We start from the raw sequence: 18,326 nt of genomic DNA, 5'->3' as shown, positions 1-18,326 counted from the left end.
GGTGTGTTGTCCTTTAGATTTTCAATATTTATACTTTGTTTTTGGTTATTGACAGTACAACATAAGAGCAAACTGCTTTAGCAAAAATAAATACATAATAATGAATTGGCTAAATAATATTATAATAGTTATTCGACAAAGTATTCTACAGATGTTCCCCTTACTCCATTTTGGTGAGCTCTGTCAACCAGCTCAGAGAAGTCTTCCACCTTTCCATCAGTGTCTGGATACTGAAATAATGCTCCGCTGACATCTTTTCCTGTGAAATCCATCTCATGTGGCAACATCAGCTCTGTAGTGACACCAATGTAGCTGGAGTATAAAAACAGTTTGTATTAGAGAAATACTGAATAAGAGAAAAAAACAAAATACAAAAAACAAACACAATCTTGAGTCAGATCATAACATTATCTATTGCTGAACTGCGAATTATAAAATACAACATAAATGAGAACTATTACAGCATTAATCTGGAAGAACTGCCATAAACATTTTTTTGAAAATAACTATTTAGAATTAGCCAGCATCTAGTGAAGATGCCAATTTCAAAAAGGCATGAAATCAGAAATTACAATAGGCAAACATTCTGCTCCTCTGTAGCCAAAGATGGATTAACACCATTATGGCCAGGGAGGTCACCCAGGGTTCCCGTCACATAGCTATGGCATATGTGAACTAGGGGTTCTGTGTTTGCTAAATGAACTGGAGGCACTACAGCGCAATTACATATGTGGTACTGGGAGTATTACACATTACTCAATTTAAAAAAAAAAAAAAAAAAAAAAAAAGTGTAATTCTTTTATTATAGATTTCAAAGAATATACCCAACCAAAAATAAAACTTACAAAATTATGGCAGATATGAAGAATGACTTCAGGCAATAGGGAAACCAAATAATAAAAAAATAAATAAATAAATCGCCAGATATGAAAAAACAAGGAATAGCGCAATATCCATATCAAGGATATATAATGCTCCAAAACCTATACAAATGTTCAAACGAGTACCCAAAGGCGACATTCGGGTCCACGTGGCATGAAGCCAAAGAGCGCAGAGCATTAGTAATACACACCAAAATAATGGTCAGCTGACATAAATCTCTCACCACTACATAAGTCATAAAAACAACCACATAACAGGACAGAATAAGCGAAAATATGAAATAAAAAAAAATAGCCGTCAAAATATAAAAATACACCCAAATGACAGCCCATCCCTATAACCCAAAGCAATTATCCCCATAATACCCACCCTGTATGACCCAACCCCAACCTAGATATACTTGGATCCCCTAACACCCATGCCACCCCTAGCTGCACTAAATTATCGAAAAGCCCTAATCCCAAATAGAGGATAATAAAATATCTTAAATGACAATGGCAATAAGCTGAATGACCCTAATATAGGCTAGACTAGACCCCACAACATATGAAAATGGAGTACCTTTCATAGAAAATTAATATTTAACATTTTACAAGCCTGCATACAGCACAAAGATTAAAAACAGGATATACAAAAATCATGTCAATAAGAAAAGTAGAAAAAGAGGCAGAAAATGCATCCCAAGCAGCTACACATAATAATGTGCCTCAAAGTGCTAGTCTAACCAGGTCTTGGCCCCTTGAAAGGATGGAATTAAAAGTGACAGTCCCATCCTAGCTCACTCAAAAACAAACCGGAGAAAACCCAACATACTTAAGCGACAAATCACAGAATCTCAGCACACCCAATAGGAGTAGAGGACGAATCTATAGGGGGAAATGCAGCAACGTTGGAACAGACAGGAACAAAATAACCATAGGTTTGATCACATCCTTTGGATAGAATAAATACAGGACGAAGTGAGCCACAGAATCCATGAGGACTGCAGATTCAGGAGTCTGAGATATAGCTCGCTCAACCCCGTCAAGCACTTCCCTGGGGTGCAACTGGTAGAAAGGATATCCACATGCATATTATCCAACTTATTCAGAAGCCTCTGAGTAGAGGCATTAACAGCCTGGAGGATTTGTTGCAGATAGAACCATAATTAGAAATAAAATGTCCCACAGTGAGAAATTCCAGCACACCAGCTGTACAGAAGCCCAGCGGCAAGATCACCAAAACTCACCGCAACATCTGTGCTGCGTTCACAGCCAAGACACTGAAGCAGAAAACTTAAAGATGGCCACGGTAACATCCAGTGTGCAAAATCAAGCATCCAGAGAACAAGTGAACAGCCAGAGGGACCAGACCGGAGCACCAGAGATCATGGCTGGATACCAGGAAAAGTCCCAAAGGAGCAACAGACACCAAGTACGTCAGCTGAGCCACCTGAGCAGGAGGGAGCAGCCAGCAGAACACAGCGCAGGGAAGCAGCCACTGGAGCCAGGAACACCACGTCCATGAATATCACCAAACAGCAGGCACTGGATAAGGAACTCACCTGAATATATCAGGGGGTGCAGAATGAGTATTTGCTTTCAAAACAGGATTTTTGAGCACGATGAAAGCAGCAGAGCTGGCAAACACATCCTACACCATGCTACTCCAGGCCACGTCCCTCCATCACACTTGTTTATTTTTATTAAATCACCAGCATATTTTATTGACAATATGATTTTATTAGTATGGCCCTCATGAGTTAATTGCCCTGGGGCCCTCACAAACTTTAAATCAGGCCTGTGTATATCCAACAGTTCTATGTATGATTATTTTTATGGTGTGCTATTTTGTACAGTTACAGATCTTGTAATATCAGTCAGCTTTAGCAATGTGCATTTTAGGCACTTTGGTAGCATTTATGATGGTAGCATTTATGAGGGTAGCATTTATGAGGGTGTACCATTCGGAAATTTTTACCTGCACTTTAACATTGCCAACACTATGTATTACACAGCAAATTATTAATATGTGCTGTCTGAGTTTTGTTACATGGAAATAAACTCTAGCAAAGAATAGAATATTATATTATAGTAGGAGTTTAATAAATTATTCAAATCACAACCCTTTCTTACTTGGCCCTTGTCTGCACCACAGCTATGGTCTGAGGGTGACATCTGCGGTCCACATAGAACTTCCTCCTCTTGTTGTGTCTAAACAGGACATAAAAATAATGGAATCAGTAAAACACTACTAATATCTGCTAAAAAGGTCACAGATAGAAATGATTAAAGCAATAGTCTTTTATATTGTAACTTCTTATTCTTAAGGTGCGTACACACTGGGCGATAAAGTGGGCGACTGAACGATAACGATATCGTTATCGTTCAGTCGTCCACTTTATCGTCCATTTTTAAGCCCAAAAAGATGAACGATGACGACGACGCGCGTTCCCGCGGGTCGTTTGTCATCATCGTTCATCGGGCTGACATGCAGGCTAACCTGACGATCTCGTCAGGTTGCTGCATGTCAGGGAATGGGGGAGAGAGCCCGGCGCTGACCGATATCGTTAATGATATCGTTCAGCGGCTGTGCTCAATGTCATGAACGACATTGAGCACAGCCTGCCGGGGACACACTAGACGATATCGCTCAGGGAGCATATCGTCTAGTGTGTATGCACCTTTACACATTCCCATCCGTTCTACCACAAAGAAACTTTATAAACAAATAAAACTACAAAAAGGTTTAGTCTAACCTGTGACATAACTGCATCGCTTCTGCTGCAGCAGTTCCTTCGTCCAGTAAGGAAGCGTTGGCCACATCCATTCCAGTGATATCACAGACCATGGTTTGATAATTCAGTAAACTCTCAAGTCTGCCCTGGGATACCTCAGGCTGATATGGAGTATACTGTGTCACCCTAATGAGGTAAACAAGTCAGAACAAAAAGTACATGGATAGTTATTTTTAACCACTAAGCTTATTTGCTTTTCTTAGTGTGTATATGTATGTAAAAAAAAATATATATATTACACACACATATACATATACACACACACACTTTTATTTTCTTTTAGACACACACACACACACGTCCATGAGTGTCACCGGTTGGACAGGGTTTGATATATTATATACTAAGGATGTGCACCGACCCCCGTGTTTTGGATCTGTATCTGGGTTTTGCCAAAACCGCCCCTTGCGTGTTTTAGTTCTGTATTTTTTTTTTCACAAATTGAAAAAATTAGCTAAAATCAAATTTTTTTGTTGTTACAGTATTATTAACCTCAATAACATTAATTTCCCCTCGTTTCCGGCCAATTTAACCATCTCAATATTGTTTTCATCCAGTTTAGGCCTAAAATTTGCACCTGGCTGACTAAGCTAAGCAGCAGCAGTGGGCGGCACAAACATGTCTGGTTTTGCCAAAACCAGATGTTCAACTTCCAACATGGCACATCAGGAAACATATGTTTTTATTATTCAAGAGGCCTGAGAGAGTTGGAGTATGTATGTAGTTGAAGGCAGGGACAGGAAGGGTTGATTGGTAGTAAATGTTATTTCATTTTTTGATTTTGAAGCAAAATTTATGAGGTAGGAGGGGAGGTATTTACAAAAAAATATTTTACTCATTCACATCAGTTCGTGCCCCAGAAGAATTCTTGAGCGCTATGCCTGCTGCTGCTGCTGGGAGTGTATTTTCATCCCAGAAGGGGACCAGGAAGTGAAAATGGCATCGATTGCGGGGACTTTTATATAAGCATTTATATATGCATTTTGCCTCGTTTTCGGATCAGAGTCAGGCGGGAAAACCCTAGCCTAGCTCGGTTCTCGTCTCGGATCTGGAAGTACGGGTGGGTCCAGTTCTCAGAGAACCAGACCCGCTCATCTCTATTATATACACTTACATCAAATTCAGTCCAACCAGCAGCACTCACAAACAATAAGAACGGATCACAGAGACCTCATTATTAGTCAACGTTTCGGTTTATCCAACCTTCATCAGGAATATATATGTTGTATATGTTTTCGGAAGGCACGCAGCATCGCTGTTATTAAGCTAATCGATTTAGTGGAGAGAGATATAGATAGATTAGATATATATAAGCAAAATAAGGTGGCACTCTGCAGACTGTTCAATTGCGTGAAAAAAGTGAAGCCTTTAATCCAACGTTTCGAGGGACAAGCCCTCGTCTTCAGGGATACATACATGACAATATACTGCGATACAACACTATATATACATACACAGACATACAAACAATTAACACTGACGGTGCTCACCTGTCTGCCCCCGCCGTTCTCCTCGCCGCGCTGCTCGCTGTGCTACCAGCGTATCCGGCGTGATGACGTTATCAGGCGGGGACATCCAGGAGCTCCGTCTCAGAACATGTTTCCTGTTTGCTAAGCAACCGCTATATCTGCCAAAAAAAATAATAAACATGAAATACATACAATTGTAGAAAGACATACACTTAAAAACAAATAAACCTGAGGATACACTAATGTTGCTTTATATTTTGAATTCCTGATTTGTAACAATACCAAAAAATGTTATTCTACTAACTCCTGCTGTATAGATGTCAAGCAGAAATAGACAAAATTATCCTTAGTATATTCCTACAACAGACTATATAGCCCTTACAAAAAACATTGCAGAGGTAACATTTCATTTAGTCCCTTTGGGTTTAGTGTTGAGATGGTATATCCATCTACTTTCTTTCTGTAAAAGAAAGTACTTTCTTTCTTCCCTGTTACCTGTACGACTACAAACGTGATCTACATGTTGAGTTGTCCCTGTGGTCTGGCCTATGTGGGAAAGACCCAGAGACAATTCAAGGAGCGAATGGCGCTTCATAGGAGCGCCATTAGGCAAGCATTGGAAACCGGTTCTAGTGAACAGCCGGTGGCTAGACACTGTGCGATGGCAAAACACAATGTGGCCAGTATACGCTCAATTATAATTGATCACGTACCCTTTAATAAAAGAGGGGGTAATAGGGATAAAATCCTTTTAAAGAAAGAAAGTAGATGTATATACCATCTCAACACTATAAACCCAAAGGGACTAAATGAAATGTTACCTCTGCAATGTTTTTTGTAAGTTGGACGAGGGGGGTTTACACGTGCGCTCCTGTATGTGGATACATGCTGCGAGGGGAGGAAAAAAAGGGGGGGGGGTTTGTGGGAGAGATGTATGTATATATGATGGCGGGGTGAGGGGTGAGAGGAACGGGGTGGGGGGGGAAAAAAGGGGGGGGGTGGAGGTGACAGGGGAGGGTAGGTGGGAAAGCGGAATATGGGTGGTTATGTAATAACGATAGATGGCGTGTATTAGTGTTTCAAGGAAGAAGGCTTAAGGCCGAAACGCGTTGGAGGCAACACACCCCTGCACAGGACTACCCCACCTTGTACCCCATCATCAACTCCACGGCAAGGTGGCACAGAATTACGAACGCGGACCGCCGCATCATCCCCTATCACAAAGCAGTGACGAGCGCCCGTCCGGCACACCCTGCGGGCTCGCAGGGTGCCAGTGACCACCGGACCGATACCGGAGTACATGACATCTGTACAAGCACTAGAGACTGCAACCTACCGGTAGGTAACTACAACATCAGTGCGGGACGCCGCCACTGCCACTTCACGGGACTTTATCACAGACATCATCACTATCCTGGTCCTCTAAGACTGTGACCATAGGTCCAGCAGAGGGGACGTGCAGAAGTAAGGGCCGCACGGAAAGCAGCCCCCTAAAAGGGCTCACCAACTCCCTGACCAGGAAATCACTAAACCCGCCACTCAACCCCAATCTCATTCACGATACCGCCTGGGGAGCACTGTGACTCACCAATAAACAGGTTGGTTTCGATCTCAAGTGTCTGGCTTTTCATTACACACCAACAACACCCACACAGTAGACAAACACTAATACACGCCATCTATTGTTATTACATAACCACCCATATTCCGCTTTCCCACCTACCCTCCCCTGTCACCTCCCCCCCCCCCACCATCATATATACATACATACATACATCTCTCCCACAAACCCCCCCCCTTTTTTTCCTCCCCTCGCAGCATGTATCCACATACAGGAGCGCACGTGTAAACCCCCCTCGTCCAACTTGTAATTAACAGGATCTGGTACTCCTGTTCCACGTGCAGCACCACCATAGCCCCACCTTTTGTTGCTTTCCCCCCATCTTGCTCCCTAATCTCCCTTCCTCACACACCTTATAGACACACCCTCTAAGACCTAGAGCGCGGACCACTCTGTTCATTATGTTTTTTGTAAGGGCTATATAGTCGGTTGTAAGAATATACTAAGGATAATTTTGTCTATTTCTGCTTGACATCTATACAGCAGGGGTTAGTAGAATAAAATTTTTTGGTAGTTTGTTAAATCAGGAATTCAAAATATAAAGCAACATTAGTGTATCCTCAGGTTTATTTGTTTTTAAGTGTATATGTCTTTCTACGATTGTATGTATTTCATGTTTATTTTTTTTTTTGGCAGAAATAGCGATTGCTTAGCAAACGAGAAACATGTTCTGAGACTGAGCTCCTGGATGTCCCCGCCTGATGACGTCATCACGCCGAATACGCTGGAAGCACAGCGAGCGGCGCAGAGAACGGCGGGGGAAGACAGGTGAGCACAGTCAGTGTTAATTGTTTGTATGTCTGTGTATGTATATATAGTGTTGTATCACAGTATACTGTCATGTATGTATCCCTGAAGAAGAGGGCTTGTCCCTCGAAACGTTGGATTAAAGGCTTCACTTTTTTCACGCAATTGAACAGTCTGCCACCTTATTTTGCTTCTTTATATTTGGATGTGTGGTCATCCTAAGGAGTGCACCGCAGCGCTTTACTAATTAATATTGATTGTAAGGTGTGCCAGACTAGGTTTGTGGAATATTATATATATATATATTTTCTCTCTCACATACACACATACATATACGACCTTTCAAAAGTTTGCGGTCACCCAGGCAATTGTGTTTTACTTGAAAACTGACTTATTCATGAAATGAGTTGCAAAATGAATTTCACATATGGTCAAGACTGCCAAGGTTAGAAATAATGAATTTTATTTTAAATAATAATTTTGTCCTTCAAACTTTGCTTTCATCAAAGAATGCTCCTTTTGCAGCAATTACGGCATTGCAGACCTTTGGCATTTTAGCTGTTAATTTATTTAGGTAATCTGAAGAAATTTCACCCCATGCTTCCTGAAGCACCTCCCACAAGTTGGATTGGCTTGATGGGCACTTCTTGCGTACCATACGGTCAAGCTGCTCCCACAACAGCTCAATGGGGTTGAGATCTGGTGACTGCACTGGCCACTCCATTACAGCCAAAATATCAGCTGCCTACTTCTTCCCTAAATAGTACTTGCATAATTTGAAGGTGTGCTTTGGGTCATTGTCCTGTTGGAGGGGGAAATTGGCTCCAATCAAGCGCTGTCCACAGGATATGGCAAGGCGTTGCAAAATGGAGTGACAGCCTTCCTCATTCAAAATCCTCTTTAACCTTGTACAAATCTCCCACTTTACCAGCACCAAAGCAGCCCCAGACCATCACATTGCCTCCACCATGCTTGACAGATGGCGTCAGGCACTATTCCAGCACCTTTTCACTTGTTCTGCGTCTCACAAATGTTCTTCTGTGTTATCCAAGCACCTAAAACTTCGATTCGTCTGTCCATAACACTTTTTTCCAATCTTCCTCTGTCCAATGCCTGTGTTCTTTTGCCCGTATTAATCTTTTCCGTTCATTGTCCATTCTTAGATATGGCTTTTTCTTTGCCACTCTGCCTAGAAGGCCAGCATCCCGGAGTCACCTCTTCACTGTATACGTTGACCCTGGTGTTTTGCGGGTACCATTTAATGAAGCTGCCAGTTGAGGACTTGTGAGGCGTCTATTTCTCAAACTAGAGACTCTATTGTACTTGTCTTCTTGCACAGTTGTGCACCTGGGCCTCCCACTTATCTTTCTACTCTGGTTAGAGTATGTTTGTGCTGTTCTCTGAAGGGAGTAGTACACACAGTTGTAGGAAATGTTCAGTTTCTTGGCAATTTCTCGCATGGAATAGCCTTCATTTCTAAGAACAAGAATAGACTGTCAAGGCGCTGCGGAACACTTGTGGCGCCATATAAATAAAGGATAATAATAATAATAATAATAATCACATGTACATAAGTATTCACAGCTTTGCCATGTAGCTCAAAATTGAGCTCAGGTGCATCCTGTTTCCACTGATCATCCTTGAGATGTTCCTACAGCTTAATTGGAGTCCACCTGTGGTAAATTCAGTTGATTGGACATGATTTTGAAAGGCATACACCTGTCTATATAAGGACCCACACTTCACAGTGCATCTCAGAGCACAAACCAAGCATGAAGTCCAAGGAATTGTCTATAGACCTCCGAGACAGGATTGTCTTGAGGCACAAATCTGGGGAGGGGTACAGAAAAATATCTGCTGCTTTGAAGGTCCCAATGGCATCGATCATCCGTAAATGGAAGAAATGCGGAACCACCAGGACTCTCCCCAGAGTTGGCCGGCCATCTAAACTGAGCAATCAGGGGAGAAGGGCCCTAGTCAGGGAGGTGACCAAGAACCCTACAGTCACTCTGTCAGAGCTACAGCATTCCTCTGTGGAGAGAGGAGAACTTTCCAGAATGACAACCATCTCTGCAACAATCCACCAATCAGGCCTGTATATTAGAGTGGCCAGACAGAAGCCACTCCTTAGTAAAAAGCACATGGCAGCCCGCCTGGCGTTTGCCAAAATGCACCTGAAGGACTCTCAGATCATAAGACAAAGATTGAACTCTTTGGCGTGAATGCCAGGCGTTATGTTTGGTGGAAACCAGGCACCGGTCATCACCAGGCCAATACCATCCGTACAGTGAAGCATGGTGGTGGCAGCATCATGCTGTGGGAATGTTTTTCAGCGGCAGGAACTGGGAGACTAGTCAGGATACAGGGAAAGATGAATGCAGCAATGTACAGAGACATCCTGGATGAAAACCTGCTCCAGAGCGCTCTTGACCTCAGACTGGGGCGACGGTTCATCTTTCAGCAGGACAACGACCCTAAGCATACAGCCAAGATATCAAAGGAGTGGCTTCAGGAGAACTCTGTGAATGGAGTGGCCCAGCCAGACACCAGACTTGAATCCAATTGAACATCTCTGGAGAGATCTGAAAATGGCTGTGCACCGACGCTTCCCATCCAACCTGATGCAGCTTGAGAGGTGCGGCAAAGAGGAATGGGTGAAACTGCCCAAAGATATGGGTGCCAAGCTTGTGGCATCATATTAAAAAAGACTTGAGGCTGTAATTGCTGCCAAAAGTGCATCAACAAAGTATTGAGTAAAGGTTGTGAATACTTATGGACATGTGATTTCTTAGTTGTTTTTTTAATTAAATTTGCAAAAAAAACTTTTTACACGTTGTCATTATGGGGTATTGTGTGTGGAATTTTGAGGACAAAAATGAATTTATTCCATTTTGGAATAAGGCTGTAACATAACTAAATGTATAAAAAGTGAAGAATTGTGAATACTTTCCGGATGCACTGTATAGTCATTTACCACATTAACAATGTAGAGAGTGTATAATTTAATCTGATCTTCATTGAAAAAAAAACAAAAAAAAAAACAGTACTATTCTTTCAAAAAAATTTCTAAGTGACCCCAAATTTTTGAACGATAGTGTATATATCTTTATCTACCTATTTTATTTAACTTACTAACAGTCAATAAACATGCCAATTGTATACAACTCTGCTTCTAGATTGTAAAGAAATACAGTTTATAGGAATAATAATAATAATAATAATAATAATAATAATAATAATAATAATAAAAAAAAAAAAACACACACACCACAACAACAACAAGTTAAATCATCTTGGGTGCAAAAAAAAAATAAAGACTTGCCTGCAATTTGATTACAGCCATTTCAATACATTTAGTTTAATGGAGCATACACACGGTCAGATTTGTCAGATGAATGATTAGAACGATTTTACCAAAGTTTTGAACGATTGAACGATTTTTGACTGCATTAAAATGAATGGAATCGTCCAAGTCTGACTGCAAACACATCAGATGTCAGATATCGTCATCTGACAAACGGGAACGCGCTTCGTTGATCGTCCATCATTCAGGTATGTCAGATTTTCCTTCAGATATGAACAACTGAACGATTTTTAAATAGTTATCGTTCATATCTGAAGGAAAAATCTGACCGTGTGTATGCACCATAACAGTCTACAAAATGAAATGAGTCATCATTCCTACAGTTACAAAGGGATGTAGTTAGCAGACCGGTGGATGGGATGCCGCCGGTATAAATCCAGATGGTGCAAGCCAGACACGGGACTTAAGATAGGTGTCGGTATTTCGATGCCTATCTTAATCCTGACGCCTGAATCTAGACAGATGCCATCCGGGGTGTTTTATCCATGAAAGGAGGGGGGGGGGGGTTGTGGTGTTAGGGTTAGGCAGCATGGCGGGGTTAGGGTTAGGGTTTTTTTTTTGGAGGGGGGGGCAGAAGGGGGGAGGGTTAGTATACATACCTGACCCATGGGATACTGACCATCGGGATGTCACTGTCTGTACTTTGACAGGAGGCATCCTGACTGCCGGTATTACATACCCATTCCATTACAGACTATTCCTGCAATGTAATGCCTTAGAACCAGTACAATAATAGAATGGTTGGTGTACCGCCTAACAGGGTGGAGGGGGGCACAATGTTGAAAGGGTCTTTTGTCTTGCATAGCTTATGATAGATAGAGATAGAGATATATATATATACACATACATATATATATATATATATATATATATATATATATATATATATATATACACACACACACACACACACACATACATAAGCAAAGTGCACAGTTAAGCATAATCCCTGGAATCCCATGGTAAAATCGGAGTAAAAAATCGGAAGATAGATATGAAATAAGAAGCATTTCCCAAGATCAAGGCAAATTATGTTGGAACAGAGACTTCTCAATAATAAGCATCTCCTAAGATCAAAGCAAATAATGTTGGAATCGAGACTTTTCAATAAGAACAGCCATTCTACTTTAAAGCCTGGATTATAATTTTTTGAGTGAAGAAATTAATATTTTATCAATATTTTATTGATTTTTTAAAGCTTTTCCTGATTCTTTTAATACAGTTCTCAAGAAATTTATATACATATATGTGCCAAAAATTTTTATAAAATAATTTTTAATAGATATTTTTATACATATGTATTTATTATAAAATACACTATTAGGTTTTGTGGATTTAGGATATTTGCTTTATTTGCTATCCCCTTCTCTGAAACCATGTGGTTTTTTAAGAACATCCCCCCCCCCCCTTTTTTTTTTTTTTTCTCCCTTTTCCTTTAGTATAATATGTTGAAAATAATCTTTTGGAACAATTAGCTATATAATTGTGGATTATCCTGATATATGTTTATATATAGGCATACATACATGCTTTTCTGAGTAGTTGTGACTAGTTATATAAAGTTTTTGATCAGCTATGTAAATCTATGTTTCTATGGGTTTATATAGGTGAAAGACAATATAGGTCTTTCCCTTATTAGGAAAATTATTTAATAAATATTCTAATCCTTCCCCCTTTTTCTTCTTTTTATAGCTGGAATTAATTGAATATTCATTCCCTAAGGTTTTGCCCAGAGTTGCACAGGTTAATATAGGAGTGCTGGAGTTTTAAATATGGCGGCTGGTTAAGAAGTATCCAGAAAGATGGCCGCGGTTACAAGATATCCTGAGGTGAATAGGATCCATAAAGATGGCCGCCGCCAGGAGGCACTACGCATGCGCAGGAGCAAAAGGATAAGCGGAAGTACCGTATCCTGGGAGCGGAAGCATGCACCTCGACAAGCACTATTAGCGCGACTGGACGAGTCGCACTTTGATGATGCGGCTACCAGATCGAAACCCAGGGCGGAAGTGCGTACCTATACAGCACTGTAAGCACGACGCAATGAGTCGCGTGTTTGGTGATGACGGGATCACGAGACTGAGCATCAGGGTGGAAGTGGCCGGACTTCCAAGACAAAACTGGCCGGACTTTTGGGCGGAAGTGATGACAGCCTGCAGTTTGTTATTCAATTTATATTTTATAAAACTACTAAATTACATGCTTTTAGGACTGATGGACATAACGTGACTACAGAATATATAGATTCACTGTAATATATCAGTAATAAGGAAGATTTAAAAAAAAAAAAAAAAAATTACTGACAGGAAGTGATGTCATAATGAGTGTCAATTGTCCCTATTAGTGGGGTTTATAAGCCGGAGGGCATTAACAGCTAGGTATCCCCTTGATGAAGTCATAGATTGACGAAACGCGTTGGGAGGCTGATCATACATCCATGAACTCTTCAATTTCTTTTTTATCTAAAAGATAAGCTTTTTTCAGTTTATTCCTCCTTTTTATCCTATGTATATCATTTATTGCTATGTTTTTATGTACTTTTCATTATTGTAGGTGTCATATTTATGAATTAAATAATTTTTTTAATATTTAGATATATTCCTATTATTTTAAACACATATTTATTCACTTGCATATATTATTTATTGAGGTTAAATTATTCACTTGGCACTTTGTGTTTATTTCTGCACTTTGTTTTAAAACACTACATATGAATTACTAAGCGTTTTTCACAGATTTACTGAATTATTTAAATAGTTAATAGAGTGTACTAAGCACTTTTGTCGCTCACATTTCAACCTATGTGTACACTATACATATATATATATATATATATATACACACATACACACACACACACACACACACACACACGTTGTAACACAAAACAGTGTTTTTTTTTTCTAAAGGATACGGATTCACCAACACAGCTGAGCCAACAAAACAAGGACATAAACATTAAGTTCAAATTTCCTTTCCGCACTACCCCCCCACTCATGATATACACGAATGTATTTTTCCTTCGTTGTTATTGCCAGATAAGCAATACAGATTGCTAAATCAGCTAGAACAAAATGCTATGCAAGTAACTTTGCTACATTGCGAAATGTAACCAGTTTATAGTCTTCTATATACATCCCTGTCTGGCGTTTGAACACATGTACAGACTTATGAAAGAGATCGTTTTACAACTGCAGATATATTCCTGGGATCCCTTCAAGTCTGTCATTTATTTTCTTCTCACGTCCCTGGAAATTGTTGCCCCAGTTTCCAAGGAGACTAGATTCCACATGGTATTTTTGGAAGAGATGTTTACAGAGTCTTCTCTCAGCCAATATTAACACTTCCCTAACATGCTTTGTCCAAATTTTGTTTTGTTCAATAAATTATTGCTGATAATTATTATTTCTGACGCACCTTAGATTATCAAAACAAAATATGTAGTCTTTGTATGAAGAAATTAAATCTTATATATAAAATGTATTAGTCTGTCTGGTTATGCAGGGTTTAACTGGCATTTTAATGCACACATATATACATACAAGCTATACTAAAACTTAAATAAATAGTGGACCAGTTTGAAGTTAAAGGTTAAAGATTTATCAACAGCGTTAGAAAAAAAAAAAAGACCGTTAATTTTATTATTTGTATTATTAATAATAATAAATACTGTTTGATAAATCAGTCCCTAAGGAGGGAATTAAATAGTTTTTTCATGGCTGCAGCTCCCATCTAAAGTATGGAAGCCATTCCATTGTTTGTGCCACTAGGCATGAGTGCCACAGGTGCCCATCAATTCTGATAACATCCTCCAGAGTGGGCAAGCAGAAATATGCCAACTCACTGTGTCTAGTAGTTTGCACGGGTTTAGCCACTTTACGTGGCTAAACCCAGCACATTCAGATGCTACAGCAGCAGTAATTAAAGGGCACCGTGGCACTCCTGCACTGTGACACCAACAAATTAATATTGCTCGTCACTTTACACGGGAGCTGAGGCTGCAAAAATACTAAATTAATTCCCCCCCAAGTGTCCTAACGACACCAATGGTTCTTGAATTAGATCTCCAACAGTCATCAAAATGCTGCCTCCAAAGATAAGCAGCAGGTACATTTTAAAAATGGTCATAACACAATATTAGATTTTGAAAGTAGTTTCCAGATCTACTGCTTATACAATACCTGCATCACAATTCTAGACGTTGTCCACAAGGTGTCAGCAGATTCAATATAGTAATGGGTACAAAACATACAAAGTAGTGTAACATGTTATGGGCTTTCTGAAATAGACTTTTGTATCCTATTGCTTATAAAGCAGCTCCAGCTAACTACATGCCAGGAAAATTCAGTATTTCCAAAGTTTCCAACAGAGACTATCCTGGCAAAACCATCCCATGGGAGATGCATATTCAAATCATTAAGAATACCAAAGTGCAAATAGACATACCAGCCTGAGTTTTCCAGCAAATTTCTTAAGATGGCCTGAGGCACTGAGCAGTTATAGTAACCCATGCCTATATAGGACCTCCAGATCTGGTTCTTTGTTGCTATGTTGTGGAGTGTGTCGAGAATTTCATTTTCGCCTATAAACAACATCATAATAAATTAAATGCAACAGATAAATTAAGTTTAAGCCTAATTTTAAAGCTAAAATAATCTCAAAACACCCCAATAGTTAGAAATATAAAATGCAGAATAGAATAAAATATGCAGATTTATGGAGAAAAACACAATTTCACAAGATGTAATCTCCAATCCCATTTTGTTGCCACATTTTCTACAGATTTAAATGGCATCTTAAAAAGGTCACTAGCAGGATCAAAGCCATAACTAATAGATCCATCTTTTTGTCATCCAGACCTAGACTATTCAGAATAGAACCAAAGCAGAGCTACACACTATTAGCACCACATGTGTGAAATATGGGAATGATGGTCACGTTTCTGTACCATATTACACTTGATAATCGTGTGGATTTCCCCTACACAACTGATTCTTAAATGTCAAGTTAGATCAATGGGAGACCGGGAGGGTTATGTAATAGGTGCCGATTTCACGTAGCCGTCTGGTTCTTTAAATTTAGCCACAATCTCACAGAAATACAAATGGCTCGATGAAATTGGCACCTATTACATAACCACCAAAGAAAGACAAAGTTAAACTTACTAATGATCGCATCTGCTATCGGTTTGAAATAGATAGGTACCGATGTTGAATTGCAGTCTAAAAATACACTATTTACTATGCATCAGTTTTGACTGGCATTTAAAAATCAGACATCGATCCCTGTCGGATTTCAAACCCCCATTCTGCAACAGATCCAATGGTAAACCCGATGTCAATCTGCTGCAGAGTGGTAGCCCTGCACAGACCACTAATATCTGTGCAGGCTTTGTTGCATTAAAAAAAAAAATTATTTTAACCATTTTAAAAATATGTGTGTTAAGGGCCCACCCAAGACAGGACACGGACACCAAATGCTGAAGTCTTATTAAATAAAAACATCCCCACACTGCCCACATTCACTAATGTAATACTCACAATATGAAGGGTCCAAGTAGCATCCCGAACCTTGGCAAAACAAAAAAACAACTCTACTGCTCCTCCCGAAGCCCTGCCACAAATGAAGTCACTCGGGGATACTCAGCATAGGATATAATGGGAACACGCCGATTGATCAGTTTGTGGCAAATGCCACGTTTTGACCAAGCAGCACACCCCTATTCTTTCCTATGGAGTGTGTCCCAGAGTAACCCAATTTGCAACAGGGTTCCAGGAAGAGCAAAAGTGACTTATTTGTTCTCTCAAGATTCAGGATGCTACATGGACTGAAAAGACAACTCATTCAACCTGGTGCTGGTGGAAAATAGGGGGGACCCCATGCCATCTTTCCTCCCGGTTTTGGGGCAAAAAAAAAAAAGCTAACTATAAATACCGGTCAACAGGAGGGTAGAACACCGCCGAAGGATCCTCCCCATATTCCCAACACCGCCGAAGTTGTGCCAGCAACTTTGATGTGACTGTTCCACTACTATTCTGGTACGGAGCCTGGAAAGCTACAGTAAATGTAACATATTGGAGAAGCAGTTACAGTTTTTATTGTTTGTAAGTGTAGCTATTAAATGTACATCAATGATGTTACATCACTATTTTGAGTTTTATCCTCTTCTATGGTATCTTTAATGGTCATCAAATGATTACGGTACTTCTTTTCAGTTAAGATCCTGAGATGTGCCTCTATCACATGGAAAAACTGGTGGAGGCAAAATGCAAAGGACACCTAATAATTATAATTATTGTGGTGACCCAGAAGCCCACTAGGTCTCTAATCACTTTACAAGTTCATAAGCTAAATACGTGATGGATTAGTAAAGGGTTTCCTCCCACTACTTCCTGAATTACCCACCCTTTCAGAGAGGCAGGTTCTCCTAGCTTTGGGATTATAGACAAAGATAATTAACATAGTAATTAAATAAATTTAACTTTGTCAGGAACATACTTCTCCTCTGGCTAACGTTTCCAGAAAGGATTAGTTCATACAGTACAATGCACATAGCAATACAATTATGTAACCAAATGTCAACAAATTACTCTTAAGTTACAAGATAGCTAAATTAACTGTTGTGTTCTCTTCACAACACTTTACAATAAATAACTTGCACAATACAACAATTTACCATTACCAATAAATTAGTGTTATATTGTAGCATAAGGAACCTTGGTTTAACCAAAATGTCTAAGTTTGACCTAAATAATGAGCTCAGTGGTGTACACCATTTCTTTGCTTTCTCTTGTAATATACACATGATAATGTTTTACTGAGGATTGTATATATAGCCTATGATAGCTTGAATCAAGTTAGAAGAAACTGCTATTACACATCAGTGTAATATCATGCTTTCCCAATGAGTTTCTTAGCTACAGTGATAACTGTTTAATTAACACTTTATACGTGGAGGAGTAGGAGCAATTTAGAGCGGTTTTCAATTAGCTGCGAAAAGGGCAGTTTGGAGAAAAGTTCCGATTTGCACTTTGCCTGTATTCATAGTATGTCCATATTCAAGTCGCCAAAGTTTTTACCTACTCAAAAACTCCATAGGCAAATACAGCAAAAGGCAGGAGAAAAGAAATGCAAAATCCATATTTTGGGATACAAATGTGGGGACTTGGGGCCTGATTCAGACCCAGTTGCAAGCGCTGAGCACTCGCAACCGGGTCGATGGTGGCCCAGAGCGCATGCGTGAGACCCGGACAGCGACGGGCACTCCATCGCTCTGGGTCTCGCACCAAAGGGGACGTGCTGTCGATGTTGAGTGACAGCACGCCCTCTTTGGAGGGCGGGCCGGGGGTGGGGGGTGGCTGCCCAGACGGAGGCGTTCCCATGAGAACGCCTACCGTCTGGGGCCAGCCCTACTGACATCACAAGTGATGTCAGTGGAGACATTCCGGCTCTGTTAAGAGCCGAAAT

The 18,326-nt window shown here is 40.1% G+C and overlaps 1 protein-coding gene across 2 annotated transcripts in view; it reads right to left on the bottom strand.

The window, feature by feature from the left end:
• The window catches only part of GLDC (glycine decarboxylase), a 73,005-nt gene that overhangs the window by 32,490 nt on the left and 22,189 nt on the right, over positions 1-18,326 (bottom strand). For both annotated transcript variants that reach the window (XM_088476576.1, XM_088476577.1), the window contains exons 3-6: positions 15,306-15,441; positions 3,620-3,784; positions 2,997-3,074; positions 165-312 (exon numbers count right to left, since the gene is read on the bottom strand). In XM_088476576.1, the coding sequence (XP_088332702.1) occupies positions 165-312; positions 2,997-3,074; positions 3,620-3,784; positions 15,306-15,441 (527 nt within the window). The remainder of the gene's footprint in view (positions 1-164; positions 313-2,996; positions 3,075-3,619; positions 3,785-15,305; positions 15,442-18,326) is intronic.

Source organism: Taudactylus pleione, unplaced genomic scaffold (genome assembly GCF_031769625.1).
Source record: "Taudactylus pleione unplaced genomic scaffold, aTauple2 ptg000190l, whole genome shotgun sequence".
NCBI classification, from domain to species: Eukaryota; Metazoa; Chordata; class Amphibia; order Anura; family Myobatrachidae; genus Taudactylus; species Taudactylus pleione.
The sequence above is the reverse complement of the archived record's forward strand: the minus strand, read 5'-3'. Positions and strand labels throughout refer to the sequence as shown.